The sequence below is a fragment of the Sitophilus oryzae genome, unplaced genomic scaffold, assembly GCF_002938485.1.
Source record: "Sitophilus oryzae breed Bouriz unplaced genomic scaffold, Soryzae_2.0 scaffold_1440_pilon_pilon, whole genome shotgun sequence".
In the NCBI taxonomy this organism is placed as follows: Eukaryota; Metazoa; Arthropoda; class Insecta; order Coleoptera; family Curculionidae; genus Sitophilus; species Sitophilus oryzae.
The window spans coordinates 6,263,931-6,288,289 of NW_022146105.1; the positions used below are offsets into that span (position 1 = coordinate 6,263,931).

Consider the following 24,359-nt stretch of genomic DNA (forward strand, 5'->3'; position numbering starts at 1 on the left):
AAAATCAAAAAAATCAGATTTTTTTTATTTTCATTCAAAACAATATTTAAATCGGATTTCCAAATGACTAGGACTTATTTCCAATTAAAGTCCTATCCCAAATCTCCCCGATACCGTTAACATTAACAATTGTACGGCGTGTGTCATTTTTCCACATCGGTCACCAATATATTCCGCAAAAAGTCGCTCGCTTGAGATCAAAAGGATTTTTTTTCAAACATCTCAAAAATATTAACTTTTGTCATTTTAACGCCTAGGCATAAAAGTAAAGCACTGTTACGCCTAAGCACAAAAGTACAAAAATATATTATTAAACTGATACTAAGTGTCAAATTTAACGAGTGTACAAATTGTTGCTTAATTACTGTCCATATTATTTGCAATGTTTGGAATTGATTAAAATTTATTTGTAATGTTTTAAAGGTACATCAATTTTACTTCAAATAAAACAATACACGATTGTTCGGAAATAGTATTAAGTCGAGAATGAAATTAGTATGTAATATCTAATGTCAAAGTGTGAAATACTTACTGCAGATCAAAATGTCACGTCGGTAGGAATTTGGAAACATACAACCGTTTCAAAAAAAAATAAACAACGCATTTTCTGACAACGATTATAGATTCTCGAGAATGAAGATATAGTCTCTATATCAGAAGAACCTAGTTCTGCACTAGACTTTGCGAATGATATGTATTCGAACACCGAATTTTTGTCGCTTATACATAATTTTTAAAATAAATCCCTGCGTTTAGCGGTCTAATGGATTCACACGAAATTTCTTCAAAAATCGGTCCAACATTTAAATTGATGAATAGATATTTTTATATAGTTTTATAACATTTACAATTATTTTTCGATTTATTATCTGTTATATCTGTTCTAGAAATATTTTTTGTAGTTTTCTAGGACACATTTTTATAACTTTTACAGTTATTTTTTGATTTATTGTAAAGTTTCAATAAAATTATTTTTTTAAATTTAAATCACATGATTAAAATTAAAAAAAAAATCACTTGATTTAAATCATGTCAACCCTGCTTTTTTCGATAGACAATGACACTCTGAATAGAATGGCAGATCATATGTCAACTTTTGACATTTACGCTTAAAAAAATCGTATTTTAAATATAAATTTATTTTTAATCAAGGATCCGTCGACAAAAATATTTAATTGTATATTGTTTTTCGTATGTTGTCCTGGCCGATTAAAAAATGACCAAATCGTATTTTTAATCACATCTCAATGTTTTCAAATGGAACGAGGGTGGCTCATTAGCATATTTAGAAAAAACATTTTTTACGAATAATTTGGTACCACACATTTGGTATTTCGAGGCAAATTGTCATTATGAACCGCATGCTACAATTTCCAATTAAACCATATGCGAAAATGTCAAAAGTTGACATATGATATGTCATTCTATTCAGAGTGTCAAAAATCAAAAGTTGTACTTGTTTACGGTGAAACAGGATTGAATACAAATCAGTTGAATACGTCTAGCAATCCTTATTTATGTCATATATTAACGTACGAAATATCGTTTCTTTATCTAAAAAAAAAAGATAAAAAAAGTTATAGGGGTTAGGTAAAATAGTTCTTTAAGATCTTTTAAGAATTGGATAAAGAATTACATAACTGAGAACCGTAGAAAGAGTAGGTATGTGTAGCTACAGCATATTATAAAGTTTTAATACCTATACCATATGTTGCAGATGTTAAAAAAACTTAAAAACTAAACAACTGATTTTTATTAACTTTTATGGGAACATACACAGATAATTATATACCTAGTACAATATTTAAATATTAAAATTGCAATCCCAGGTTACAGTCGCAGCGATTTAAAAATTACAATCGCAGTTTCAATTGCGATTGGAGAATCGCAGTTTTGCTCATCTCTAGTTCAAAATTACAAAATTATTTATTCGTCCTTCTTGTTAGGTTTTGACTCCCACAACTGTATCTCAGATGTATCAGTTAGGACCGCATTATATGGGTTCTTTTCTGGCACCAAATTTGACATCGACTGATTCAATGCAATTAGTGTCCGAAGAAAAGGTGGTTTTTGGTTTAAACGCCAAAGCTGTCTCTCAACTGACGTTGAATAAAATTAGGAAAGTTTACAGCAAAGCTGATAATAAGTCAATAGGTTAGTTAAATACACTTTATGCTTGTAAAAATTCTTGTTATACTTAATGTTTCGTATTATAGCAAAACAATTGGGGATGTCCAGTCATGAAAGTGCTACTCCAATAAGAATATTACACAACTCTGCAGGACATCTTGCAGGTTCGGCTAGGACATTAGGTGGCGTTGTTATAGGCTATCTAGGTAAGTGTTTTTAAAATAACGTTTTTTTTTCAAATAGGTTGTTTATTAAAAATATTAAGGATTTTATTTATACAGGGTCTACCAAAAATTTTACATATATGATTTTTTTTTATTATTGAGTTATTAAAAAAAGTTTATGCGGAATTTCTGTCATGTGCATAATGTGCATAGTGTCAATATCAAAATAACCTTGCTTTTAATCAATAAGCGTGTTCAGGGACGGTCAGTTGCTGAGTGGCTGAGTAAACAACTTCCCTAAACGGTCTATTCTGACGAACAGCAACGGCCAGCCGCTGTGCAAAATTCTCAGTAGTAAATATTTAGGCTGAGGCAAGTCAGCCTTAATTTGTCTCCTTATCTGTAGTCAACTAATGTAAAATAACTTCAATTTTCTCCGTTTATTGTTTGTTTTTATGGTTTGTTGAAGTTTGTAGTCAATAGTAATTAATCGAATCCTTAAAAAATAGGTGATACCTATTTGTTGTAAAAAAATTTACAAAGTAGTAGGTTAATCTAAAATATTCGAAAAAGGCAAGAAATGCTGAAAATTTGACTTGAGATGGAAAAACACAATGAAATTAAAGAAAAAAACTTTTTAAAAAAAATCTGAATCAGCCTAAATAACTTTTGATTGTAATTATAGTACAAATCTTTTAAAAGTTCCTCAATATGGCCGACCTAGTTACGAAAATTGGTATTTTTTTAATGAATAATACGTTGGCGTTAGCTAATTCAGAACTATATTTACTCTTTGGTTAACAACAATATTTTTCAGGATTGTCAAGTTGACGTTAAAGATAGGTTATTAGGTGGTTGTCAAATAAAAACATAAATTATTGAAATTATTTAAATAAGAATAAAGGTTTTTTACCGCAGATTGGAAGAGATTTTACTTAAAGGTATTTTATAAACTTTCTCAGTGAGAATATTGACTCCTCTGTTTCTTATATCTCAGTTAAAGGGATGTAAGAACTATAGGATGTGCATTTTTGTTTTCATGTTTTGACGATATTCGAGAGTTCCTAGAATTATCAAGATTATTGAATAATTATAGTTGTCTAATAAGTGAAATTAATAGAAGACTTGGAGATAAGATGATGGGTTTCATCTTATAGTTGATAGATCACCCCGTTTTTCTTAATTTATGTTTTTATTTCAGTACAGTTAATCACAAATGGAATTGATATGTATGCAAAAACAGCTATGTATTTTAAAAAATCTTATTTAAATAGTTCTTTTAAATACTGTTAAACTATATTAACTACAAAGTCTTTAGCAAAAAGTTATAAGGTAATAAATTTTGTAGATATAATTTATGAAAATTTATATATAAAGATTAGAACACAATCCTCTGAGGAAAAAAAGAAATACTCAAAAACATACAAAAATAGTCATCCATGCAAACTGTAATAATCAGAACATTATCCACATTATACGTTTATTATTTGTGTTCACATTCCTGTCAGGAAAGCCAGAAATGTTTGTTTAAATATTAACTTATTTTAAATTGCCAGAAACACATCAGAATATGTCACAACCACAACTACAGGTTTGGAATCAATACTAAATATTATACCTAGTAAGTGATGCGTCAACTAACAAGTATAGGATAAAAAGAATTATTAATATAGTGTACTATACGATGTCCTTCTGTTTATTTATGAAGTGACTTTCCTTTCAAATGTGAGGAATACCGGTAAAATAAAACATAATTTTTGGTTTCTTATTCATTTTGCTGCTTTTTGCCGGTTAGGGAATACCGTGAAATGCCATAAATGAAGCTCAGCCAAAATTTACGCTGAAATTCAGCTGCTGTGTTTCCTGAACGCGCCCAATGATTTGTTTGAAATAATCTTTTTTTTTTTTGCAACCTTACATTTTAGGTGTTCGAGTATTCTGTCCAAGGCCAGTGGCCATAACTGTCGATACAGTAGGTGGTTGTTCAGTATTGCTCGGTCTTATTGCGATGGCCCAGGATCAAGAAAGCCTTTACGCTGGCGTTAAGGCTTTGGTATGCGTGGTTCGAAGTAATCGAGTTGCACAAGCCGAAATGGACAGAAGACGAAGTTACCAGACATTAGCGATGCTGCTTCGTCGCAAACGACATCTCCTCAACTCTCATATTCTTCATTTGGCCTTTGGTTTAGTTGGGACAGTTGATAGTGGTCGGTGAGTGTTAAAGTTGTATACAGTTCATACCAAATAAACTTTTAGTCACGTGATTAAGCTTGACCGGCACAGCGTTCCCCACTTTTATATGGAGTGGTCAGAATTAAAATGGATCAAGTCCAATTTCCTACTATTTTAAGATAATCGTCTTTATACGTTTATAAAATATTGTTTTTTCCAATAGAGAAATGGAATCAAGTCATACTTCACGCATTAAGCAGCTGTAGCCTGTTTCTATTTGGTTTCTGAATTTTCTGTTGATTTCTCTCAGAAGTGAGCTTGATCGAGTCTATAAAATTTAACGCTGTGCGCGATTTTCACACGCGTGCTAAAGTTTAGAAATATCTTCTCTTTATCCCGCCTATATACTAGAGATGAAACGGATATCCGGCAACTATCCGGTATCCGGCCTAAATTTACTATCCGGCCGGATACCGAATAGTAATTCAATATCCGGCCGGATACCGGATATTCAAAAAGTAACATAAATAACAAGAAATAATGTACTTACAGTTTAAACTGCTTTGATTTAAAACTGAAAATAACAAAAACTTCAAAAAAACCTACAAATAAATAAAATTTATTATTCACTTTAATGAAAAATACAAAAATGAAAACTTCATATAGTGACAATAATATAATTAATAATAAACAAAAAAAAAAACAAAAAATACACAGATTCTTAAAATTTACTATCTTGTTCTTTTTCTTTTATTGAAAGGGGATTTTAGAAAATTAATAGTCAAAATTAATAAGTGGCAAATTATGATGAATAAAATTTAAAATTTCAGCGTTTGTCGGTAATAGGCGATTTCGCTTGTTTTCGTAAACCAAATCAGCTTCGGAAAAGATCTTTTTAAAAACTGCTGAAAGGTATATTTTCGCAAATTTCGTGAAATTCGGTCTAGTGATTTGCGTTATCCGACCACCAACTGTAAGGGTCCCGGCTGTGATCAATTCGGACTGTTTTCAAGTAGTAGTCGATCACGCTTGCAATTGCAGTTTTCTCTTGATAGCGACATTGTCTATTATTTTCATCTGCGATTTTACTGAAATAATCGCGATGGCCGGATATTCGGCCATCCGGCCTCTCAGCTCACCCAATATTCGGTATTCGGTATCCGGCCAAACAACTATCCGTTTCATCACTACTATATACCATAATTTTTATAACAATCGAAGAAAACACTATTAATAGGCAATGCGAAGTCAACAAATCCCTTAATGACGAAGAAAAATGTATCAATGAACCAATTTATGTAATATCTAAAATTTCAAATATTTTCAGAGATAAAAGTCCAAAAAAGTATAAACAAACATTCTTAAAAATGACCACAGTTGTATTTTGAGTTACTCTGGTTTGCAATTACATATACAATTTAAAATACAGGGTGTCCCAGAAATAAGTGCAAGTATTTTAACTGGTAGTATAGTTTAACCACAGAAACACGCTTATGAGGGTTTTTTCGCGAAAAAAAAATTGAAAATTCAAAATTTTTTGAAAAATTTTTTGGAAATTTTTTGGAATTTTCTTTAGTTTTTAGTTAAAAAGCATAATTTCTAGATAATATGGCAACATAGGTATTAGATTAAATTTACAAGAAAGCAAATCCAGAAAAGATCCAGTGGTTCTCAAAATTTTAGTAAAAAATCTTTTTTTTTTTTGGAAATTTTCGAAGTACAGTACGTCTGTCCGTTCTGTAGCTCCGGGGTATCCGTGAGAGGGGAAACGATATTTTCTCGATGTTTTTCGTAAAAAATTAGACGACGCGTCCCATCAATAAAAATTCGACAAATTTGCAAGTAGCCAATAAAGTGAGTGGGCGGAGCGATTTGCGGTGACGCACTCGTCAAATCGACGTATAAAATATATTGCTGTTTGTTTAAATGTTTTTTGCCCGCATTCCTTTCGTAGACACAGATCCAGCAGATGTACTGTAAAATAACTCCGTTATTTTGGACTTATTTGAAAAACGATAAAGAGAAAATATGTTTCTTTTATGGAGATCTGGGACCCCTTAAAATACTTGCACTTATTTCTGGGACACCCTGTATAATAAAGCATTGTGTCAAGTTTTCTTGTCCAGCTTGTTTTGTTTTAATTAAGTAACATAAAAAGCCTTAACTCTCATTTTCTCCATAATTATCTTCTAAGACTTGATCCAGTTTACTTCTGAACCCCTCCTATATTTTCTTTTAATCAAAATATTTTAGGAAACAAAAATAAATTAATTATAAATATAAACAGTAATTATTTACATCAATAAAACCCACCTTCTTAACAGCACTTAAGGGACATAACTACCGCTTTCCCGTTCAAAATTTTCTAATTGCGATAAGTTTTTTACGGCTATTAAGCTATCTTGTACGCTTCGCACTAAAAGAGGTTCTAAAAAGAACAATGTTCGACTGCAAGGTCTGCTACTAAACATTTTTAAGCTTAAAGTATCACTTACTATTTATTTAAACCAAAAATTCGTAATAGAAAACTAAAGTATCAAAACAAATGACAATGTCAGAAAATATGTAAATATGGCAACTGCAATGCAAAATGCGGCAACTTGGCATTTTTAGAGCAGAGCTATCACGTGAATCCCCAGCGCGAAATTTAAATTCCAGTTAGTTAGCCCGGTGCCGAATATCTACATGGTTGGCAACAATGAATTTAAAAATCGCGCCCTCGATTACGTAACTAAAAGTTTAATTAATATGATATTAATATTTCAATTTATATAATTTTGTGTTAACTCTTTCACAGTGAGTCGTCGGCGATACCTAACAAAACAGCGTTTCAAGACTTACTCTGTGACTTGGAGGTTTGGCATGAAGCTCCAGGTGACCTCTTAAGATCTCATTTAGAACATCTGTATGAGTTAGTATCGGAGTCAAGTGAAAAGAAGCATAACACGTGGGTAATGAGGGACTTAGGATTGGTCGAGAAACTTCTGTATATAACACCAGAAGTGAAAAATGGGGCTTCAAAACAGGTAAGTTGAAAAATTTTTATTTTTATACTTAGAAGTTTTTAAGTAATGTTATCGAGGTTATCGAGTATACGGTTTTCAGAAACTTTTTATTTTCAACGTAATTTTGCTTTGCAACGCAAATTTTTTTTTGCAACTTAATTTTGCGTTGTATTGTAATGAATACGAAAAATATCTATAGCCACAAATAGATATACAGGGTGGTTTGAACTGTATTCCGGAAACTTCGGCAGCCTATTCAGCAGATCAAAATAAGTAAAAAAAGATCGTATAAATGTCCTAAAATGCTTAGTTTCAAAGATACAGGGTGTAGAATTTGCATTTTTATTTCGATTTTTTACAAATAATTTCGTAAGTAACGTCAATATATGGATGAAAAGTGCTGTCTGGGAGTTTTTTGACATGAGAAATTTGATTTTGTCAGTTTCACTCCTACTTATAGGGAGGGCGCCCGACATATTTTTTAACTGGTTTGACGATTAATAACTTTTCATCCGTACCTGTATAAAACTACCGAGTAAAAAATGTACATTTATGCCGTTTTTTACGTAAAAATGTCTCTTGGCAAAAATCGCGACGGGTAGGTTCTCGAGATATTTGGAACCGATATTATCAATACCTGTTATCATTGACATAAATTAAACACGTTGACTAAATAGTTATTCAACTGAAATGATAAATTTGAAATGTTTTTGTGCAAAAAGTTCAACAGAAACTGTTTTATCATCATTTTTTCGAAGAAAAATATATGATTAATTTTAAAAATAAGAAGTTCCCAATTTAATTTTCAATTACGTCAAATAGCTATCTACTCAACATGTTTATTTTTTGCCAATAATGACATGTATTGACTATTTCCACTCTAAATATCTTGAAAACGGTTGCTTGTAGCGATTTTTACCAAGATATATCTTTTACGTTAAAAATCACGGAAATGTATTTTTTTTCAGTCAGTAGTTTTATACAGGTACGGACGAAAAGTTATTAGGCGCTCCCTACAAATAGGAGTCATACTGATGTCAAAATCAAATTTCTCATGTCAAAAAACTCCCAGACACCAATTTTCATCCAAATATTGACGTTACTTCAAAAATTATTTGCAAAAAATCGAAATAAAAATGAAACTTCTACACCCTGTATCTCCAAAACTAAGCATTTGAGAACACATTTCAAAAATGCCAAGAAATTACATTTTTGAAATTACATTTCAAAAATGTAATTTCTTGGCATTTTCTTAACTCTTAAAATTTTAAGATTTTAATCCAGTATACAGGGTATTTCTGGCTAAGTTTGCATTACAAATTTTTAGAGACCTCAGATATTTAGATTGGAGCTTTTTTGCACATCAATGTTACAGAATAAGATGTAGCTCTCAATTAAAAATATAAAGTACCGTAAGTTAGGGATGTGTAGTTCGTGAACGAACTAGTTTCAATGAATTATTCCGACACCGGAACGAAAGGAACTAGTTGCCGGTTTCGCAAATGGCTAGTTCCTCAGGACCTATTACGAAGACCGATACTGTGACCGAGATATAATGATAATATGCGACACTGACGGATGTGCCAGCGCGATCGTAGCCCGATGCTAGGCGAGAGTGGGGAGTGCCAGCCGTATCTTATCGATCCTGGATCAAAAGGAATTAATGGAATTAAATAAAATACTAGTTGACAGACAGATCGGCCAGCGCGATTTTAGCCCGATGCTGGGCGACAGTGGGGAGTGCCAGCCGTATGTAACAGATCCGAGACCGAAAGGAACGAGAGGAACTAGAGGAACTAATTAAAACAGTAGTTTACGGGAATCTATTCAGGTCACAGTTCCGAGATGTAATACAAGGCGACGACGAGTAGAACAGCTACAGCATAATGGACATACATTTATTGTATTAATATTACATTAGTTCAAGGCAAATTTTAATCATTTTTTGCTTTTATTGTTTTAAGTTTTACCTAATGCGATCTTGTTCAATTAGTTAACTTTTGCCCCGTCTCCTGATATAGTTCTGTAGAAATAACCCCAGCAGGGGCATCTTGTATATGGATATAGCAACACCCTGTACGTTAACAAGCTTCTTTATATTACAGATTTTTAAGTAGTGTTTTTTTTGTCAGTAGTTCAAATGTACCGAGACAATTATAAACCTCACTTTTAGGTGCTGTTTTCACTGTTGAGTGTGTTACTGGGAAGTCAGCCTAGAGCCAATGATCTGTTATTATTCGGACAGTTTATAGCCTCCACTCTTCCACAAGTTGCAACTTTAAACGAAAAATCTGTCATATTGAAAGAGGGCGATCCAGATGCAGAGAATATTTTACTTAGGAACAGGTAATTTTATATTAACACACACACACAATTCCTCTTACTGGATCCTTATACGTTTTAGATGTTTAAATTTGTTACATTCGCTAGTATTTTCAAGTAGAAATCAAGTGGGAGAAGAGATTTCTAAAATATTGGGATTCGATTGGCTTCTCTTATTCATGCAACCCAACGTTCATTCCGCTAGTTGCGTCTGGGCTTTTAGGATATTGGTTGCCGCGTGTTCTAGTCCCTTTTTAATATGTCGGTAAGTAAAATAATATAAATATAATATAATCGTATTATAAGTTTGGTACATTCTCCGGCGGTGTTGCCACTATGTGAGAATATTGTAAACAGCGGACTAAACAAATACACGGATTTAAATAGGGAATACATGAAAAATTTGTTATACAGGGTGGTCCGAACTGTATTCCGGAAACTTCGACAGCATATTCTGCAGATAGAAATAAGTAAAAAGGTTCATATAAATTTATGTCCTAAAATGCATAGTTTCGGAGATACAGGGTGTAGAAGTTCCATTTTTATTTCGATTTTTTTCATATAATTTCTGATGTAAATACCTGGGTGAAAATTGGTGTCTTGGAGTTTTTTGAAATTAGAAATTTGGGATTTTGATGTCAATATAACTCCTATTTGTAGGGGGTGCCACAATATGTTTTAACACTTTTAAAGAGTAATAATTTTTCGTCCGTACTTGTATAAAAATATTGAGTGAAAAAATTTACATTTCCGTGATTTTTTTACTTAAAAAATATCTCTTGGTAAAAATCGCTACATCGCTACGTTTTTAAGATATTTAAAGTGGAAATAGTCAATATATGTCATTATTTGCAAAAAATAAACATGTTGAGTAGATAGTTATTTGAGGTAATTGAAAATTAAATTGGGAACTTCTTATTTTTAAAATTAATCATATATATAAAAAAATATACATTTTTGTAACTTTTTACGTAAAAAATGTTTCTTGGTAAAAATCGCTACGAGCAACCGTTCTGAAGATATTTAGAACGGAAATAGTTAATACATGTCATTAATGACCAAAAATAAACACCTTGAGTTGATAGTTATTTGGCTGAAATAATAAATTTGGGAAATTTTTATTTCTTTATATAATCTTAAATCTTACTGCGAAAAAATGATGATAAAACAGTTTCTGTTTAACTTTTGGCACAAGAACATTTAAAATTTATGATTTCAGTCTAATAACTATTTAGTCAACATGTTTAATTTATGTCAATGATGACAGCAAGTTATTGATAACTTCGATTTCAAATATCTCGAGAACCATTACTTGTAGCGATTTTTATCAAGAGACCTTTTTTACGTAAAATATATATATATATTTTTTTACTCAGTAGTTTTATAGAGGTACCGACGAAAAGTTATTGTTCTTCCAACCAGTTAGAAAATATGTAGTTGGCGTCCTCTACAAGTAGGAGTCATATTGACATCAAAATCAAATTTCTCATGTCAAAAAACTCCCAGACACAAATTTTCATCCAAATATTGGAAAAAATCGGAATATAAGTGAAACTTCTACACCCTGTATCTGCGAAACTAAGCATTTTAGGACATACATTTATACGAACTTTTTTACTTATTTTTATCTGCAGAATATGCTGCCGGAGTTTCCGGAATACAGTTCGGACCCCCCTGTATACTAAACTAAACAAAGAGCACCTTTTTTACCTAGCTTTTTATGTCGTTTGTTGAAATTACTGTATCTGTAAGGGTGAGAGAAGTACCACCCGTAGTACTCTCTACCCTTTTTTCCCCTTCTGAATTAACTGAAAAGAATTTAAAATTACCTTTCCAAAAATATAGCACACTTAATATTTTGTTATAATCCCCTTCGAAATACAGAATTTTTAAAAGTTCGCCACTTTTAACCAGTAGGCTTTGGACTTTGGACCCCATATTGATGATATGCCCTTAATGGAACTCGAAAACATATTTTTCCAGCAAGACGACGCACCGCCTCTGAACGCTGAAATTATCAGCAAATTTTTCCAGCCAATTTCAAGAATAATTGAATAGCTAACCAAGACCCCAGACGTTGGCCGTCGAGGCCGCCTGACTTAGTGCCCATGGACCTAATCCTATGGATATATTTGCGGAAGAATAAAGGTTCCTTATTCTTCCATATAATCTAGACAAGAATTAGAAATACTTAGCAGTTATGAGAGGGTATCTTTCACACCTACTGAGTTAATGAATTCCGCGAGAAATGTTCAAAAAACTGCCCCGTTTGTCCATAACAGAGATTTGATCGATATGTCGAACACCTGTATAAAATCTTATGTCTTGGTTTGCTATTTATTTTTTATTGTTATTAGATATAGTTTAAATGTGTTGATGTTGGTTAAATATATTTTAAATTGTTATAAAATTCTGCATCTCTCACCAAAATATTTTCTACTAATTGATGCTCACAGCTAGAATTTTTTTGCATTACAGCCGGCGAATTTTTATATACTCTATATCTCGAAGAGGAATCGAGCAAAATATCAAGTGTGTTATATTTTTGGAAAGGTAATTTTAAAGTATTTTCAATAAATTGTCAATCGAACTGTTAAGACCCAATTTTTCGCCATTCGCTTTGGCATTAAAATGTGTTTAAGAGTACCAAATTTCAGGAAAAACGGTTTACCAATGTTCTTATAAATAAAATATATTATTTTTATTCAACATTTCGAGGGACTTCTTCGGGAAGAATTTTAGGGCATATGTTCATAGGAACTTTTTGTTTTATTTATTTTACATTATTTTTTTGACACACTGTATAATATAATAAAATATCTCCCATCTATATATTGTAATTATTTACAAACCTGTAATGTAACTCACATTATTTCTAGACAGATTTAATGCTATGCACTTAATTTATTTTATTTGTACAGATTTCGAGAAGCAACAAGCAACGGCGGCTGGTTACGATACACTGAACAAGTAACCCACAACAGAATGGCAGTGGTCTTAGGATGCCCCACACATTCACCACTACTAAGTTCTGAGTTTAAATCTGACGCATTACACGTTCCCGGATTTCAGTATTTGGCATGGCTTCTCCCCTCCCACCTGGACATTCCAGAGCTCTACTTTCTTTTAACCGCTTTAATGATGGGCCAACCTGCCAAATTGCTGCCGGTCGAAACAAAGTTCGATCTGGACACCGTATGGGCGTTTTTATGGGGTTCTTCGGTGAATAACCAGTCTATAAATAGTGTAATGCCAAGAATAACATTAAGTCCCGAGGCTGTGGTCGTTTTACTTGGAATGATGAGGGCGTTGTTACATTCCGATCCTTCCAATTTACCCGATTGGTTAAAGGATCATATTGTATCCATAATACAGGTACATCATTAGTATAAAATAATAAGTATCTTTAGATGTTTTATTTGTATTGTTTTAGGTTTTGTTTCAACTTTATCATAATATGCCGGAGTTTATGCCAGTTTTTATGTCTTCTGAGGTATTGACGGCTTTAGCCAGTGTGTTATTCCCTCCAAATAATCGATCTGAAGAGAGTGAGGAGAGTAGTGGAACTTCTTCTCCTACCGGAGAGGAGGCATCAGACATGATTGTTGTACCAAGGTAAAAGAATTTTTGTATATTTTTTTTTCATCGGACAACTTTTGTGTGGTTATGAAACGATTTCAGAAGTTTTAGGATTGATTATAGGCGCAGGCGCCAATTTTATACTATTTCTTGATGATATTTGATGATGTTTTTTATATGCGGCACATGTTTGACATTACACCGAGACTGTCTAATCTATTAAAATAACGATTTTAATATATGTTTTATCTAACACGTAATTGTAATGTAATTGTAGACAAAATTACCTAAAGTAATCGCAAAACATTTTCCGATGCACGTCATCAATCATATTAAATTTGACACTAAAGCCTATAAACCTGACTAAATTAAATTTTGGCAAAAATGTTTAAAATTTTTTTGTATAGTTTAAGATACCGAGCAGCTCTTCATTTTACTTTATAGAGCAAATGATTGTAACATATATTTTATTTAGATTAAAGCTGGAAAAATTAGTTTAAACCAAATTTTATTATTGCTATGTTGGTCACATTGCGCCGTGTTCAGCAACGTTGTCGTTTATTATTTGATTAATATCATAATGTAAATCATTATTTTGTATAATATCGTATTGTTTTTGAATCTTTGTGAGCAATTCTCGTCTTTTGCCTATTTTCAAAGTCTTTTTTTTAAATTGTACTTTTAAGCACAAACAGTTTTTTTAAGAACTAAATTTTAGAGTTTTTGTATTGTATTTCCTTAAATTTTTGTTGAAAATATGCCGAAGCATTTAAACAGTCGTAGCTTCCCTGATAAACTATTTTGAACGAGAACGTGACGATAAAGGTCCTTTATTATCCTTGACTGCAGTCATAGAAGTTAGTTGATTGGTAAGCACATTATACCACTTTCAAAGTTATTTCTGCGTTTGTCGCTACAGTGCGTTTAATCGACTAAATGCAACTAATATAAAAAGACAGAGCTCGGAACTTATCAGTTAAAGATACATTTTGATGATAAAGCATTCTTTGTTTTATTTTCGACACGCAAGGCAGCGCGTGTTATTATATTTATGTTTTCTTCTGATTACTTTCTGGACATGTATTTCCCCATTTCAATAATACCCAATACAATAAAAACGGTTTTTTAAATTTACGCTTTTTCCAATGAAATTCCCTGTGAACAACTCCGTATTCCGATCACTTTCGTTACGTTGCTTGGACTGAGTTTGGTATGTTTTTGCTCTTAGTTGTACATTTAGAGGACATTTTGTTTCGATATAATATTGTCGAGGATTTTATCAGAGCAGCCATTCTGAAGCTAATCGATTTTTATATTATTAATTTATCATTAAGGGTTGCTTGGTCACTGTCTATAGAATCAGTGGCATAGTGTATTGACTGTTCCTGTTTTGGTTATCCCAGAACTTAAAATCTAAATGTAACGGCTATATGACTTGAGCCTAGTGCTGTAATGTAATGTAATACGAGAATTCGTTAATTAATGCCGGAAAATGCGAACAACTACGATGCTCCATTCGATTGTCAGTTTTTAGCGAATCTCTTTGATTGTTACCTTACCAGTCAGGATATAGTACGAGAGCTAGCAACGTCGAAAAAAAAAGAATTTTAAGACGTCTGACTCTTTGATATATCTTTTACTATGCTCTCTAGAACAGCATGCGGCTCGTCTGGCTGCCGGTAAACGTTGCGTTCTCTACTGCGCATTGAAAGAAGATCCTATATTTTTATTAGTCTTTTAAATTCTAGTATTGAATATTAATCGAACATGTCTCCATAGCGCAGTGCGTAGAGTTTCCGACCACGAACCGATGATTCAGAGTTCGAATCCGGGTCAGGTCAAAGACTTTTTTATTTTATTTTCGTTTATATTCTGATAGTAAAGTATTAAATATTTGTTTTTTTTTAATTACCAGAATTATTTAATACTTTACTATCAAAATATAAACGAAAATAAAATAAAAAAGTCTTTGACCTGACCCGGATTCGAACTCTAAATCATCGGTTCGTGGTCGGAAACTACGCACTGCGTTATGGAGACATGTTCGATTTATATTCAATACTAGAATTTATAGGACTAAATTAATAAAAATATAGGATTTTCTTTGGATGCGCAGTAGTGAACGCAACGGGTATCGGCAGCCAGACGGGCCGCATGCTGTTCCAGAGAGCATAGTAAAAGATATATCAAAGAGCCAGACGTCTTAAAATACTTTCTCGAAAACGTTGTTACATCTTAGACTAATAGGTGCGGCGAATGTCCGTATTCCTATCACATTTCTAGTAGATACAGTAGTTTTAATTGTGATGAAACGCGTATCTTAATTGACGGTGCAAGAAATATAATAAATAGCTAAAAAAATTGAATAAATGTAACACTCACAATTTTTAGATCCCGCATTTTTTAAAGGCTTAAAAAATACTGAAACACAACGAGCCGACTATTCGAAAGCGCTCGTCGCGAGCAGCGAACATGCGTTACATTACAGCGCTCGGCTCAAGACAGTCTCCGTCTTAACAGTTCCATTGACAAGAACGTCCAGAAACTGTATACAGAAGTTTTTTCATTCTTAACCATAAACTTCAAAGCATTATTTTGTGAAATGAGATGACATTGAAAGGAATTAAACTTTCTTATCGGTTCCATTTGAATTTACGAAGGTATCGTCAATATATCGGAGCCACATTTTCTTAACGAAACTGACTGAAACTATAATTTTTAAAATTATTGGAAGATCTTGCATTTTACCCATTTTATATTTTTAGAACGCCATCAGAAGATGAACCATTGACATCACATCCTGCCAGACAATTTGTGATTGATTTTATCAGAGTTATTGTGGTCGATTCCCTTAGTCTCTCTACCACCTTGAAAACTTCTCCGGTAATAGACTTGGTTTTAGACGCCTTTCCAGATGATTCAAGCAATTCCCAACAAGTAGCTTACCAAACAGAAGTACGATCTATTTTTATTAATATATTTAGGAAAAAAAAATAATATAATTATCTTTAGGTATTGGTAACACTGATGGATCATTTACTGGCAGCTGATATGTTGGTAGGAGACCAGGCAGCTATTCCGATTGTGCCTCTGGTTAATGCTCATATTCAACATGTTGCTCCAAACGTGTTTTATTTGACGTCTAGAATTATGGATAAACTTTGGCAAGGGGCTCTTAATAGGGACCCACATGAAGTATTTGATTTTATAGGTAATATATAGTTTGTGTTTTATAAATAAAGATTATTATATAAACAACTTTTGTTATAGTAAAATTAATTGGGCAGGCGAAAAGACGGACAGGAAACTTATCCTTGGAAGGACTGTATCATTGTTTAAATCGCAGTATATTGTATCTTCTTTCTAGAAATACAGAGTCTATAGCTGATCAGATGTCTGTTCTGGAAGCATTGCATAAATTAACGACAAATAGGTAAGATATAAAGCAATTACATTATCTTGTAAACTCTGGAAACGTTTTCTTAAATCAATTTTTACTTCCATAAGGGCCGAATTACTAATGGGGTTTACTGATATTATTTGGACGTTCAATTTTATTGCAGTGTAAGATCAGTATCATAGAAAGATCAGTGTTTGAGATCTTTATACTGTTGAAGCAAATTCGAAAAGTAGCTGAAATAATAATTTGAATGCTGCTGAATTTCGCAAATTTTCTACGAAAAGCATTTAGTTTGAAGCTTTATTCAGAACCTCGCAATTAGTGGAATAAATTAGTGGTGTCAATATTACCCTTTATACATTTTAATTCACTATACAAAAAAATCCTTATGGGTTTTTCGCCACTGCACTGCAAGAAAAATCTACAAAATAAAATAGTTATTTTTTTTATATAAATTCTCGCGAACCTACCATAACATTTACTTTAGAAGTAGAGAGAGGTAATCGTTTGCCATTTCTTGATGTTTTAGTGTCAAAATTTCAAAATAAACTAATTTTAGATGTTTACAGAAAACCCACAAACACAGATAGATACTTAAATTTCACATCTAATCACAGTATAAGTGTAAAAAAAGGTGTTATAAAAAGTTTATATGATAGGACAAAAATAATATGTACAGACGATATTTCACTAAACAAAGATATAAACCACATAAAAAATACATTAATAAAAAACGACTATCCACCATATTTTATTGACAAAATATTAAACGAAATACAAACCCCAAATCATAGACACAAAGATAACAATACACAATATATACATCTTACAATTCCATACATACGAGGCGTTTTGGAAAAAATAAGAACGATAGGAAAACAATATAACATACAAACATCTTTCAAAACACAAAATACACTTAGATCAATTTTATCACATACTAAACCAATGAATACAGAACAACAAACAAAAAATGTAATATACCAAATACTCTGTGAATGCGATAAATTTTACATTGGTGAAACATCTAGACCCTTAAATGTTAGAATTAAAGAACATAAAGATTATTTAAGCAAGGGAGATTTTCACATTTGTCAGCATTCATGGGACACAGGGCACAGAATAAGTTTTAATAACGCCAAAATTATAATGAAAGAAGCGATAGCCTCTAAAAGAAAAATAAAAGAGGCTTTTTTAATTCAATCTAATAAAAATAAATGTATTGCTCATGCATCTGTAGATGTTAGTAATGTATGGCAATCGCTTCTTTGATTTTAAAGAACATTACATAAATAAACATAACATAGGTGAAATTTAAAAAATAATCATACATAAAGTTTGGGCTTTTTGGTTTTACCTTATTAAGTAATTATCAGGTAGTAATTGTTAATTTTGAAGTTATTAACTTAATATAATGTAATTTTAACAGAACGTCAACGATTTCTTGTAGACGTATCTATTTTAAAAAGTAAAGTGTTCTCGAATAGTTCAATTTAAATATTTTAAATAGTTTTTTTCTTGATTCTTTATATTTTTTGCTTCCGACGACGGAAAGAGAAAACTTTCCGAAACGTTAAGCATTTTTTTCTTTGTTAGGCAAATTTTTATTACTGTAAACACAACTTCTGACAAGCAGCGTCCGTTTAGGTTTAACGCCAGAAGTGTTTACAAAAAATAACTATTTTATTTTGTAGATTTTTCTTGCAGTGCAGTGGCGAAAAACCCATAAGGATTTTTTTGGATAGATGAATCCGCCACATAGGTATAGATATTTTTTTAATCATTCACTATGTCTAAAAACACAATTAAAATTAATAGACTATCCTAGTGACAGCTTGCGGAAATCAGTTGTATCCATAGAGAAAGCCTAGTATTTAGCTTATAAAACAATAAAGTTTTGATTTCTAACCACATTTTTCTCTTGACAGATGATAATCAAAGGCCAAAATGACATTCCTCGCAAATTTTGAAATATAATTGGCGGAAAAGTTGAAAGTTTGTTAACTTTTTCCACTAATTCAAAATTCCTACCACTAATTTTGACGTTCTGAATGCTTTACATTCAAATTAGAGGAACGAACTTCTACCCTAATTAAAACCACTAATTTATTCCATTAATTGCGAGGTTCTGAATGAAGCTTTTAATCCAAAAAAACTTTTGACTCATTGGTTAATGGGCGATTTGATATGATTGCTGCGGATAGAATTGTAACTATTATCAAAAGAATTATAACTATTTATTTCTGTTTCATTGAAAAGGGAATTTAAATTTCTCCAAATACGTAAAAATATTCAGGGTTTCATTCAACGATCTTATTTCCGGGAAAAATATGCAGTGATAAATGTTTTGACTCAATTATGTTTAATAACTTATAGTCTGTCCAGCAAGAGGATATACAGGGTCCGGCAATAGTGCGTCGGGCATCTGTAGCTCCTAGAATAAAAAACTTGAGAATTTTGTTTTAAGTGCAAACCTAAAGTATGCATCAGGATGTATTTCAGGAAAATATTTTAACTTCTATAGGGTGGCTCAAAAAAGTATGAGTGGACCTGGAAAGACTGGTCTTCAGCATTTTTTTGTATTTAGAGTATTTCAAAATTTTTAACGGTTTCGCAGATACGCGCAGTATTATTTCATATGGCGCTTTCAATGGTAAAATACGAGAGAAAAATCATTGGGTGGCTTTAATAAAAATTTACTGTGGAAAATGCCATATGAAATATAAACCCGCAAATATCTGCGAAACCGCTAAAAATTTTGAAATACTCTAAATACAAAAAATGTTCATTTTTTAATTCTCAGTCTATTGAAAAAATAATATACAGGGTGTTCCATTTAAAAAAACAAAGAAAAATTATTTTATATTTTAGAAAGTTTGGCGTAGAATTTTGAACATCCTGTATAATTTACGATTTTCATATTTATAGCAAAGTAAGTACAGACCATCTAAAGTAAGTACTTAATATAGTTTTGATTTCAGAACAGTTCTTGTATTTTTTGAATATTTTTTTTAAGAATGGGCTGAATAATATATATTTTTGATTTATTTTTTAATATCTCTGAAACTATCGAAATATATTTATTCATATCTTAGGGTTATGTAAAGTGATCTGAAAGGAAGCCAAAAATGCAATAATATACAGGGTGTTCCATTTAAAAAAAATCATCAAGGTCCACTCACACTTTTTTGAGCCACCCTATAGAAGTTAAAATATTTTCCTAAAATACATCCTGGTACATACTTTAGGTTTGCACTTAAACAAAATGCTCAAGTTTTTTATTCTAAGAGCTACAGATGCCCGACGCACTATTGCCGGACCCTGTATAAGTTGGACAAAATAACTTTAAAAGATGACATAAAACTATAACATGGCAAAAAACTATAACTTCAGTAAAGCCAACTACCCGCATCTTTATAATATTATCCTTACCACTAACTGGAACTTTTTAGAAGGCATGGAAGACGTTAACGCAGCAGTCGAGACTTTCTATAATAAACTGTATGAACTCTTTGACCAATCCATTCCACTCTACAAACAGTATAAAAATAACAAAAAGTGTTCCTACCCATCATGGTATACATCCGAAATCATCAGTAACATTAAGGAGAAATCTAGAATCTTTAAGAGATGGAAAATCAATCGATCTCCGGAATCCTATGGGGCTTTTAAAACTCTTAGAGCAGTGATTAAGCAACAACTTGATAGTGCTTATAAAACGTATATAATCGCTGCTCAGGACTCACTACGAGCTGAAACCAGAGAATTTTGGAAATATATTCAGCAGAAACGGAATAGATCTCGTATTCCTGGCACTCTTAGAAACAGTTATAATAGTCCTCTTGACAATCCCACTGACATTGTAAATTCTTTTGCCAATTTTTTCCAAGGTGTTTATATTGTTTCAAGCCCTAGCAATGTCTCATATGAATGTGGTAATAATATTTCTTTGGAGACATTTGACACCGAAGATGTGCTGAAGTCCTTAAAGTTCACTAAAACAGAAAAACGGCTGGCCCAGATAAAATACCTTCCTTTCTTATAAGGGATTACGCTTTTGTTCTGGCTGAACCATTAACTAGACTTTTTAACCTTTCTATCTCAACACAAACATTTCCTAGTGTTTGGAAGCAAGCCAAGATTTGTCCAATTTTTAAAACGGGCAACAGAGATATCATTGAGAATTATCGTCCGGTCTCAATTCTATCCAACATTGCAAAGGCCTTCGAGAGGTGTATACATAATAAACTATTTTTCAAAATTAAAAATTTGATAACACCATCTCAACATGGCTTTCTTCCAGGGCGATCAACTGTCACCAATTTAACATGCTTTCTTGAATATACATATAACTCTATCGATGAAGGTTATCAGGTTGATGCTGTTTACACAGACTTCTCGAAGGCCTTTAATAAGATGGACCATGGGATTATGACAGAGAAAATGTCACAAATGGGATTTGATAATAAATTAATAAAGTTCTTTTCCTCATACGTACATCAACGCAAGCAATATGTTGAATATAATGGTCACAGATCGTGTCCCTTTATATCCACTAGCGGTGCACCGCAGGGCAGCTGTTTGGCACCACTGATATTTTCAATATACATAAACGATATAGTGACCCAATTAAAGAGCTGTTCGCTTTTATTTGCAGATGATCTGAAGATTTTTAGTGTCGTCCGGTGTAAGGATGACTGCATCCGTCTGCAGGCCGATCTTGATATTATCTCTAATTGGTGCGTGGAAAATCGACTTGCTTTAAACACCTCTAAATGTAAAAAAATGTCCTATTCTCTTAAACGTATTGAACTTGACCACCCCTATACCATAAATAGCGCAATCCTGGAAAATTGTGAGCATGTTAAGGACTTGGGTGTTTACTTGGATAAGAAACTGACTTTTAACATACATATTGATGAAGTATCCCGTGGCGCTCTTAAATCTTTAGGATTTCTCCTGAGATCCACAGAAGGTTTCAATAGTCCACTATGTCTAACGGCATTATACATGAGCCTTGTGAAATCAAAAATCAATTATGCCTCTCAAATTTGGTCCAATTCACCAGGTCCATATACGGAGATTAGAAAACGTTCAGCGTAAATTCCTAAAATATCTCTCGTTCAAACTGGATGGTGTTTTCCCAGAGCGTGATTATAACCACTTACAGCTGTTGCAAAGGTTTGATCTCTTATCTATTGAGCAAACTCATAGACTTCACTCTTTATCTTTCCTTTATAAACTTTGTAACGGTCATGCGGACTGCGCTTCGTTATTAGCTCGGCTGAACTTTTCAGCTCCGCTCGTTCGTACTAGAAATCAAAACACCTGTCAAACGTCAGGACTTGTTTAGCCGGTAAGGCACCCCTCTACCGGGCCTGTACTGATTTCAATTATGTTGAGGGCCTGGCATCTGTTGATATATTTGGCGACTCGCTGCGTCAATTCAGGAATGTTTTGGTCCGGCAAATGAAGAATCCTAGCATTTTTTATATTTTTTATTGTAGTTCGTTAGAATTAGAGTTTTACTTTCACTTTTAAATTTATACTAGGTGTTATTTTTTTTTAAGATTACATATAAATTTGTTATATTTTGCATTGTACTTTTATTGTTGATTTGTGCTTATGTTAGCTTCATTTATTATGAATGTTGTGAATTTTTTAATTTACACAATTGTCTTTAATTTGGGATTTCCTGTTAGACAATATAGTTATTAACGTAATAAGGCCGATAAATAACAAATAACGGCCGGGCTGAAGTTTGTGATCCGAGGCGATAGCCGAGGATCATAAGCAGCCAAGGCCGTTATTTGTTATCGGCCGTGTTGCGTTCTAGATTTTTCGTCATACTGCAGATTTTTTAGAGCAATAAACACTACTATTTAATAACAAATTTTATTGAACAATAACACAAGTAAGGATAAAAATACATAATGTCTTATACTAAAATTCATTTTTCATGATAATGAACATGGAAATTAAAAGTGCACTTGTTGTTCTTAGAAATCTGTAATCCTTCCCAGGGATTTACAGATTTTATAGAAGAAGATGATGCTACTGAAGAATGGCAAATATTTGTATCCACTAAAGACACATTATTTTTGGAGCTATCATGAAAAAGTTGATTTGTTATTTTCATTCTTTTGAAACTGATTTTTCTATGTAAGTTTCTGCCACTGTTGAAGACTCCCATCCTCCTAGCTCCTTTAGCGATAGTAAATCACCACCATTTTCGGCGAGCATGGTTGCTGATGATCTACGAAATGAATGCCCTGTATAACGTTCTGATTCTCCAAGTTCAAAAATTTTGCAATTTTCTGCGGTACGCTCCCCGATGGTATGTATACCGACGATTTGCTTAACACACTTGCCTTTCTTGTAACCAATGAAAATTTTTGATTGTCAAAGTTACGAGGACGCAGGTTGATGTATTTTTGTATAAACCATAGGCATCAAACGGAAGGCCCGTTTTTGGAATAAGAAATTTCCTATCTTTCTTATTTTTAGTATTTCTTAATGAGACAAGAATATTTTCTCTCCGAATCTTCGAAATCATCAACTGTGAGTGACCAAAGCTCGCTGCGCCTACAAGCTCCAAGAATACCAAGCACCAATACAATTTTTTCGAGTAACCAGGTGTAATCATCGGCATCCAGTAGAAAATTATTTATGTCATTCTCCGACAGAACTTTGGCTTTTTTGGTGAATAACCTTCGTTTTTGCGCCTCAGAAACATGAACAGTTTACCAAATCTATGAACAAATATAATTTAGATGAGTATGATTAAATATCGAAGAATATAATGGCTTTTACCTTGATATGTCGATGTTTTCATATACTCTCAACGCAAGCTTCAGCATGGATATCTTTGTCCACAGTGATGTAGGAGAATACATTTCAGACATTCTTTTAGCATAAGCCAGCAATACCGCTTCATTTACGCTGTTTATACTTCTATCCTGCCGCCACTTCAAAAAATTGTCATATTCCTGCTGATATCTCTCTCTGGTTATAGTCGGAAGTAAATTTTGAGTAGCCGCAGCCGCTTCCTCCTGTATTTCCAACGGAATTTCTCGCGACATCTCGCTATGGTCTATTTTCCCAATTTTTGATAAGTCCAACTGACAATAAATAGTCATTGTTGCAGGTGACAGACGTTACGATTACCTTAGAAACTTAACGGCCGCCGGCCGTTATGATAACGTCCGGCGGACGTTATATGCATCTTTTCCATTCTGATTTTGCTTATGTTATAATAATATAACAATATAGTATGACGAAAAACTATTATTTATTTATTTATTTATTTACTTATTTATAACAATTCAATTTTGAGTTAAATTATCGGAATCAATGTTATATATTCTGGCGCCGGACAAACTTTTTGTACACATCAAAATATTTGACGAATTCACGTCGCAATATTGCTATGGGCACTTTTTTACTTTGATTTTTGACAAGTGTTAAAATTCGTAATTTTGTCATCGATTTTTCACTTCAGTTTTAGATACAACACGTATAAAAATATTTTTTCATTTGCATTATTACTTTGATCTGTGATTATTACATAAACAAATTCTAAACAAA

The 24,359-nt window shown here is 32.5% G+C and overlaps 1 protein-coding gene across 1 annotated transcript in view; it reads left to right on the top strand.

The window, feature by feature from the left end:
* The window catches only part of LOC115876921 (WD repeat and FYVE domain-containing protein 3), a 103,733-nt gene that overhangs the window by 50,918 nt on the left and 28,456 nt on the right, over positions 1 to 24,359 (top strand). Inside the window, exons 15-25 of the mRNA XM_030892968.1 lie at positions 1,947 to 2,154; positions 2,217 to 2,336; positions 4,220 to 4,505; positions 7,264 to 7,492; positions 9,645 to 9,817; positions 9,876 to 10,058; positions 12,715 to 13,168; positions 13,227 to 13,408; positions 16,138 to 16,327; positions 16,385 to 16,583; positions 16,643 to 16,805. Coding sequence (XP_030748828.1) covers positions 1,947 to 2,154; positions 2,217 to 2,336; positions 4,220 to 4,505; positions 7,264 to 7,492; positions 9,645 to 9,817; positions 9,876 to 10,058; positions 12,715 to 13,168; positions 13,227 to 13,408; positions 16,138 to 16,327; positions 16,385 to 16,583; positions 16,643 to 16,805 — 2,387 coding nt within the window. The remainder of the gene's footprint in view (positions 1 to 1,946; positions 2,155 to 2,216; positions 2,337 to 4,219; positions 4,506 to 7,263; positions 7,493 to 9,644; positions 9,818 to 9,875; positions 10,059 to 12,714; positions 13,169 to 13,226; positions 13,409 to 16,137; positions 16,328 to 16,384; positions 16,584 to 16,642; positions 16,806 to 24,359) is intronic.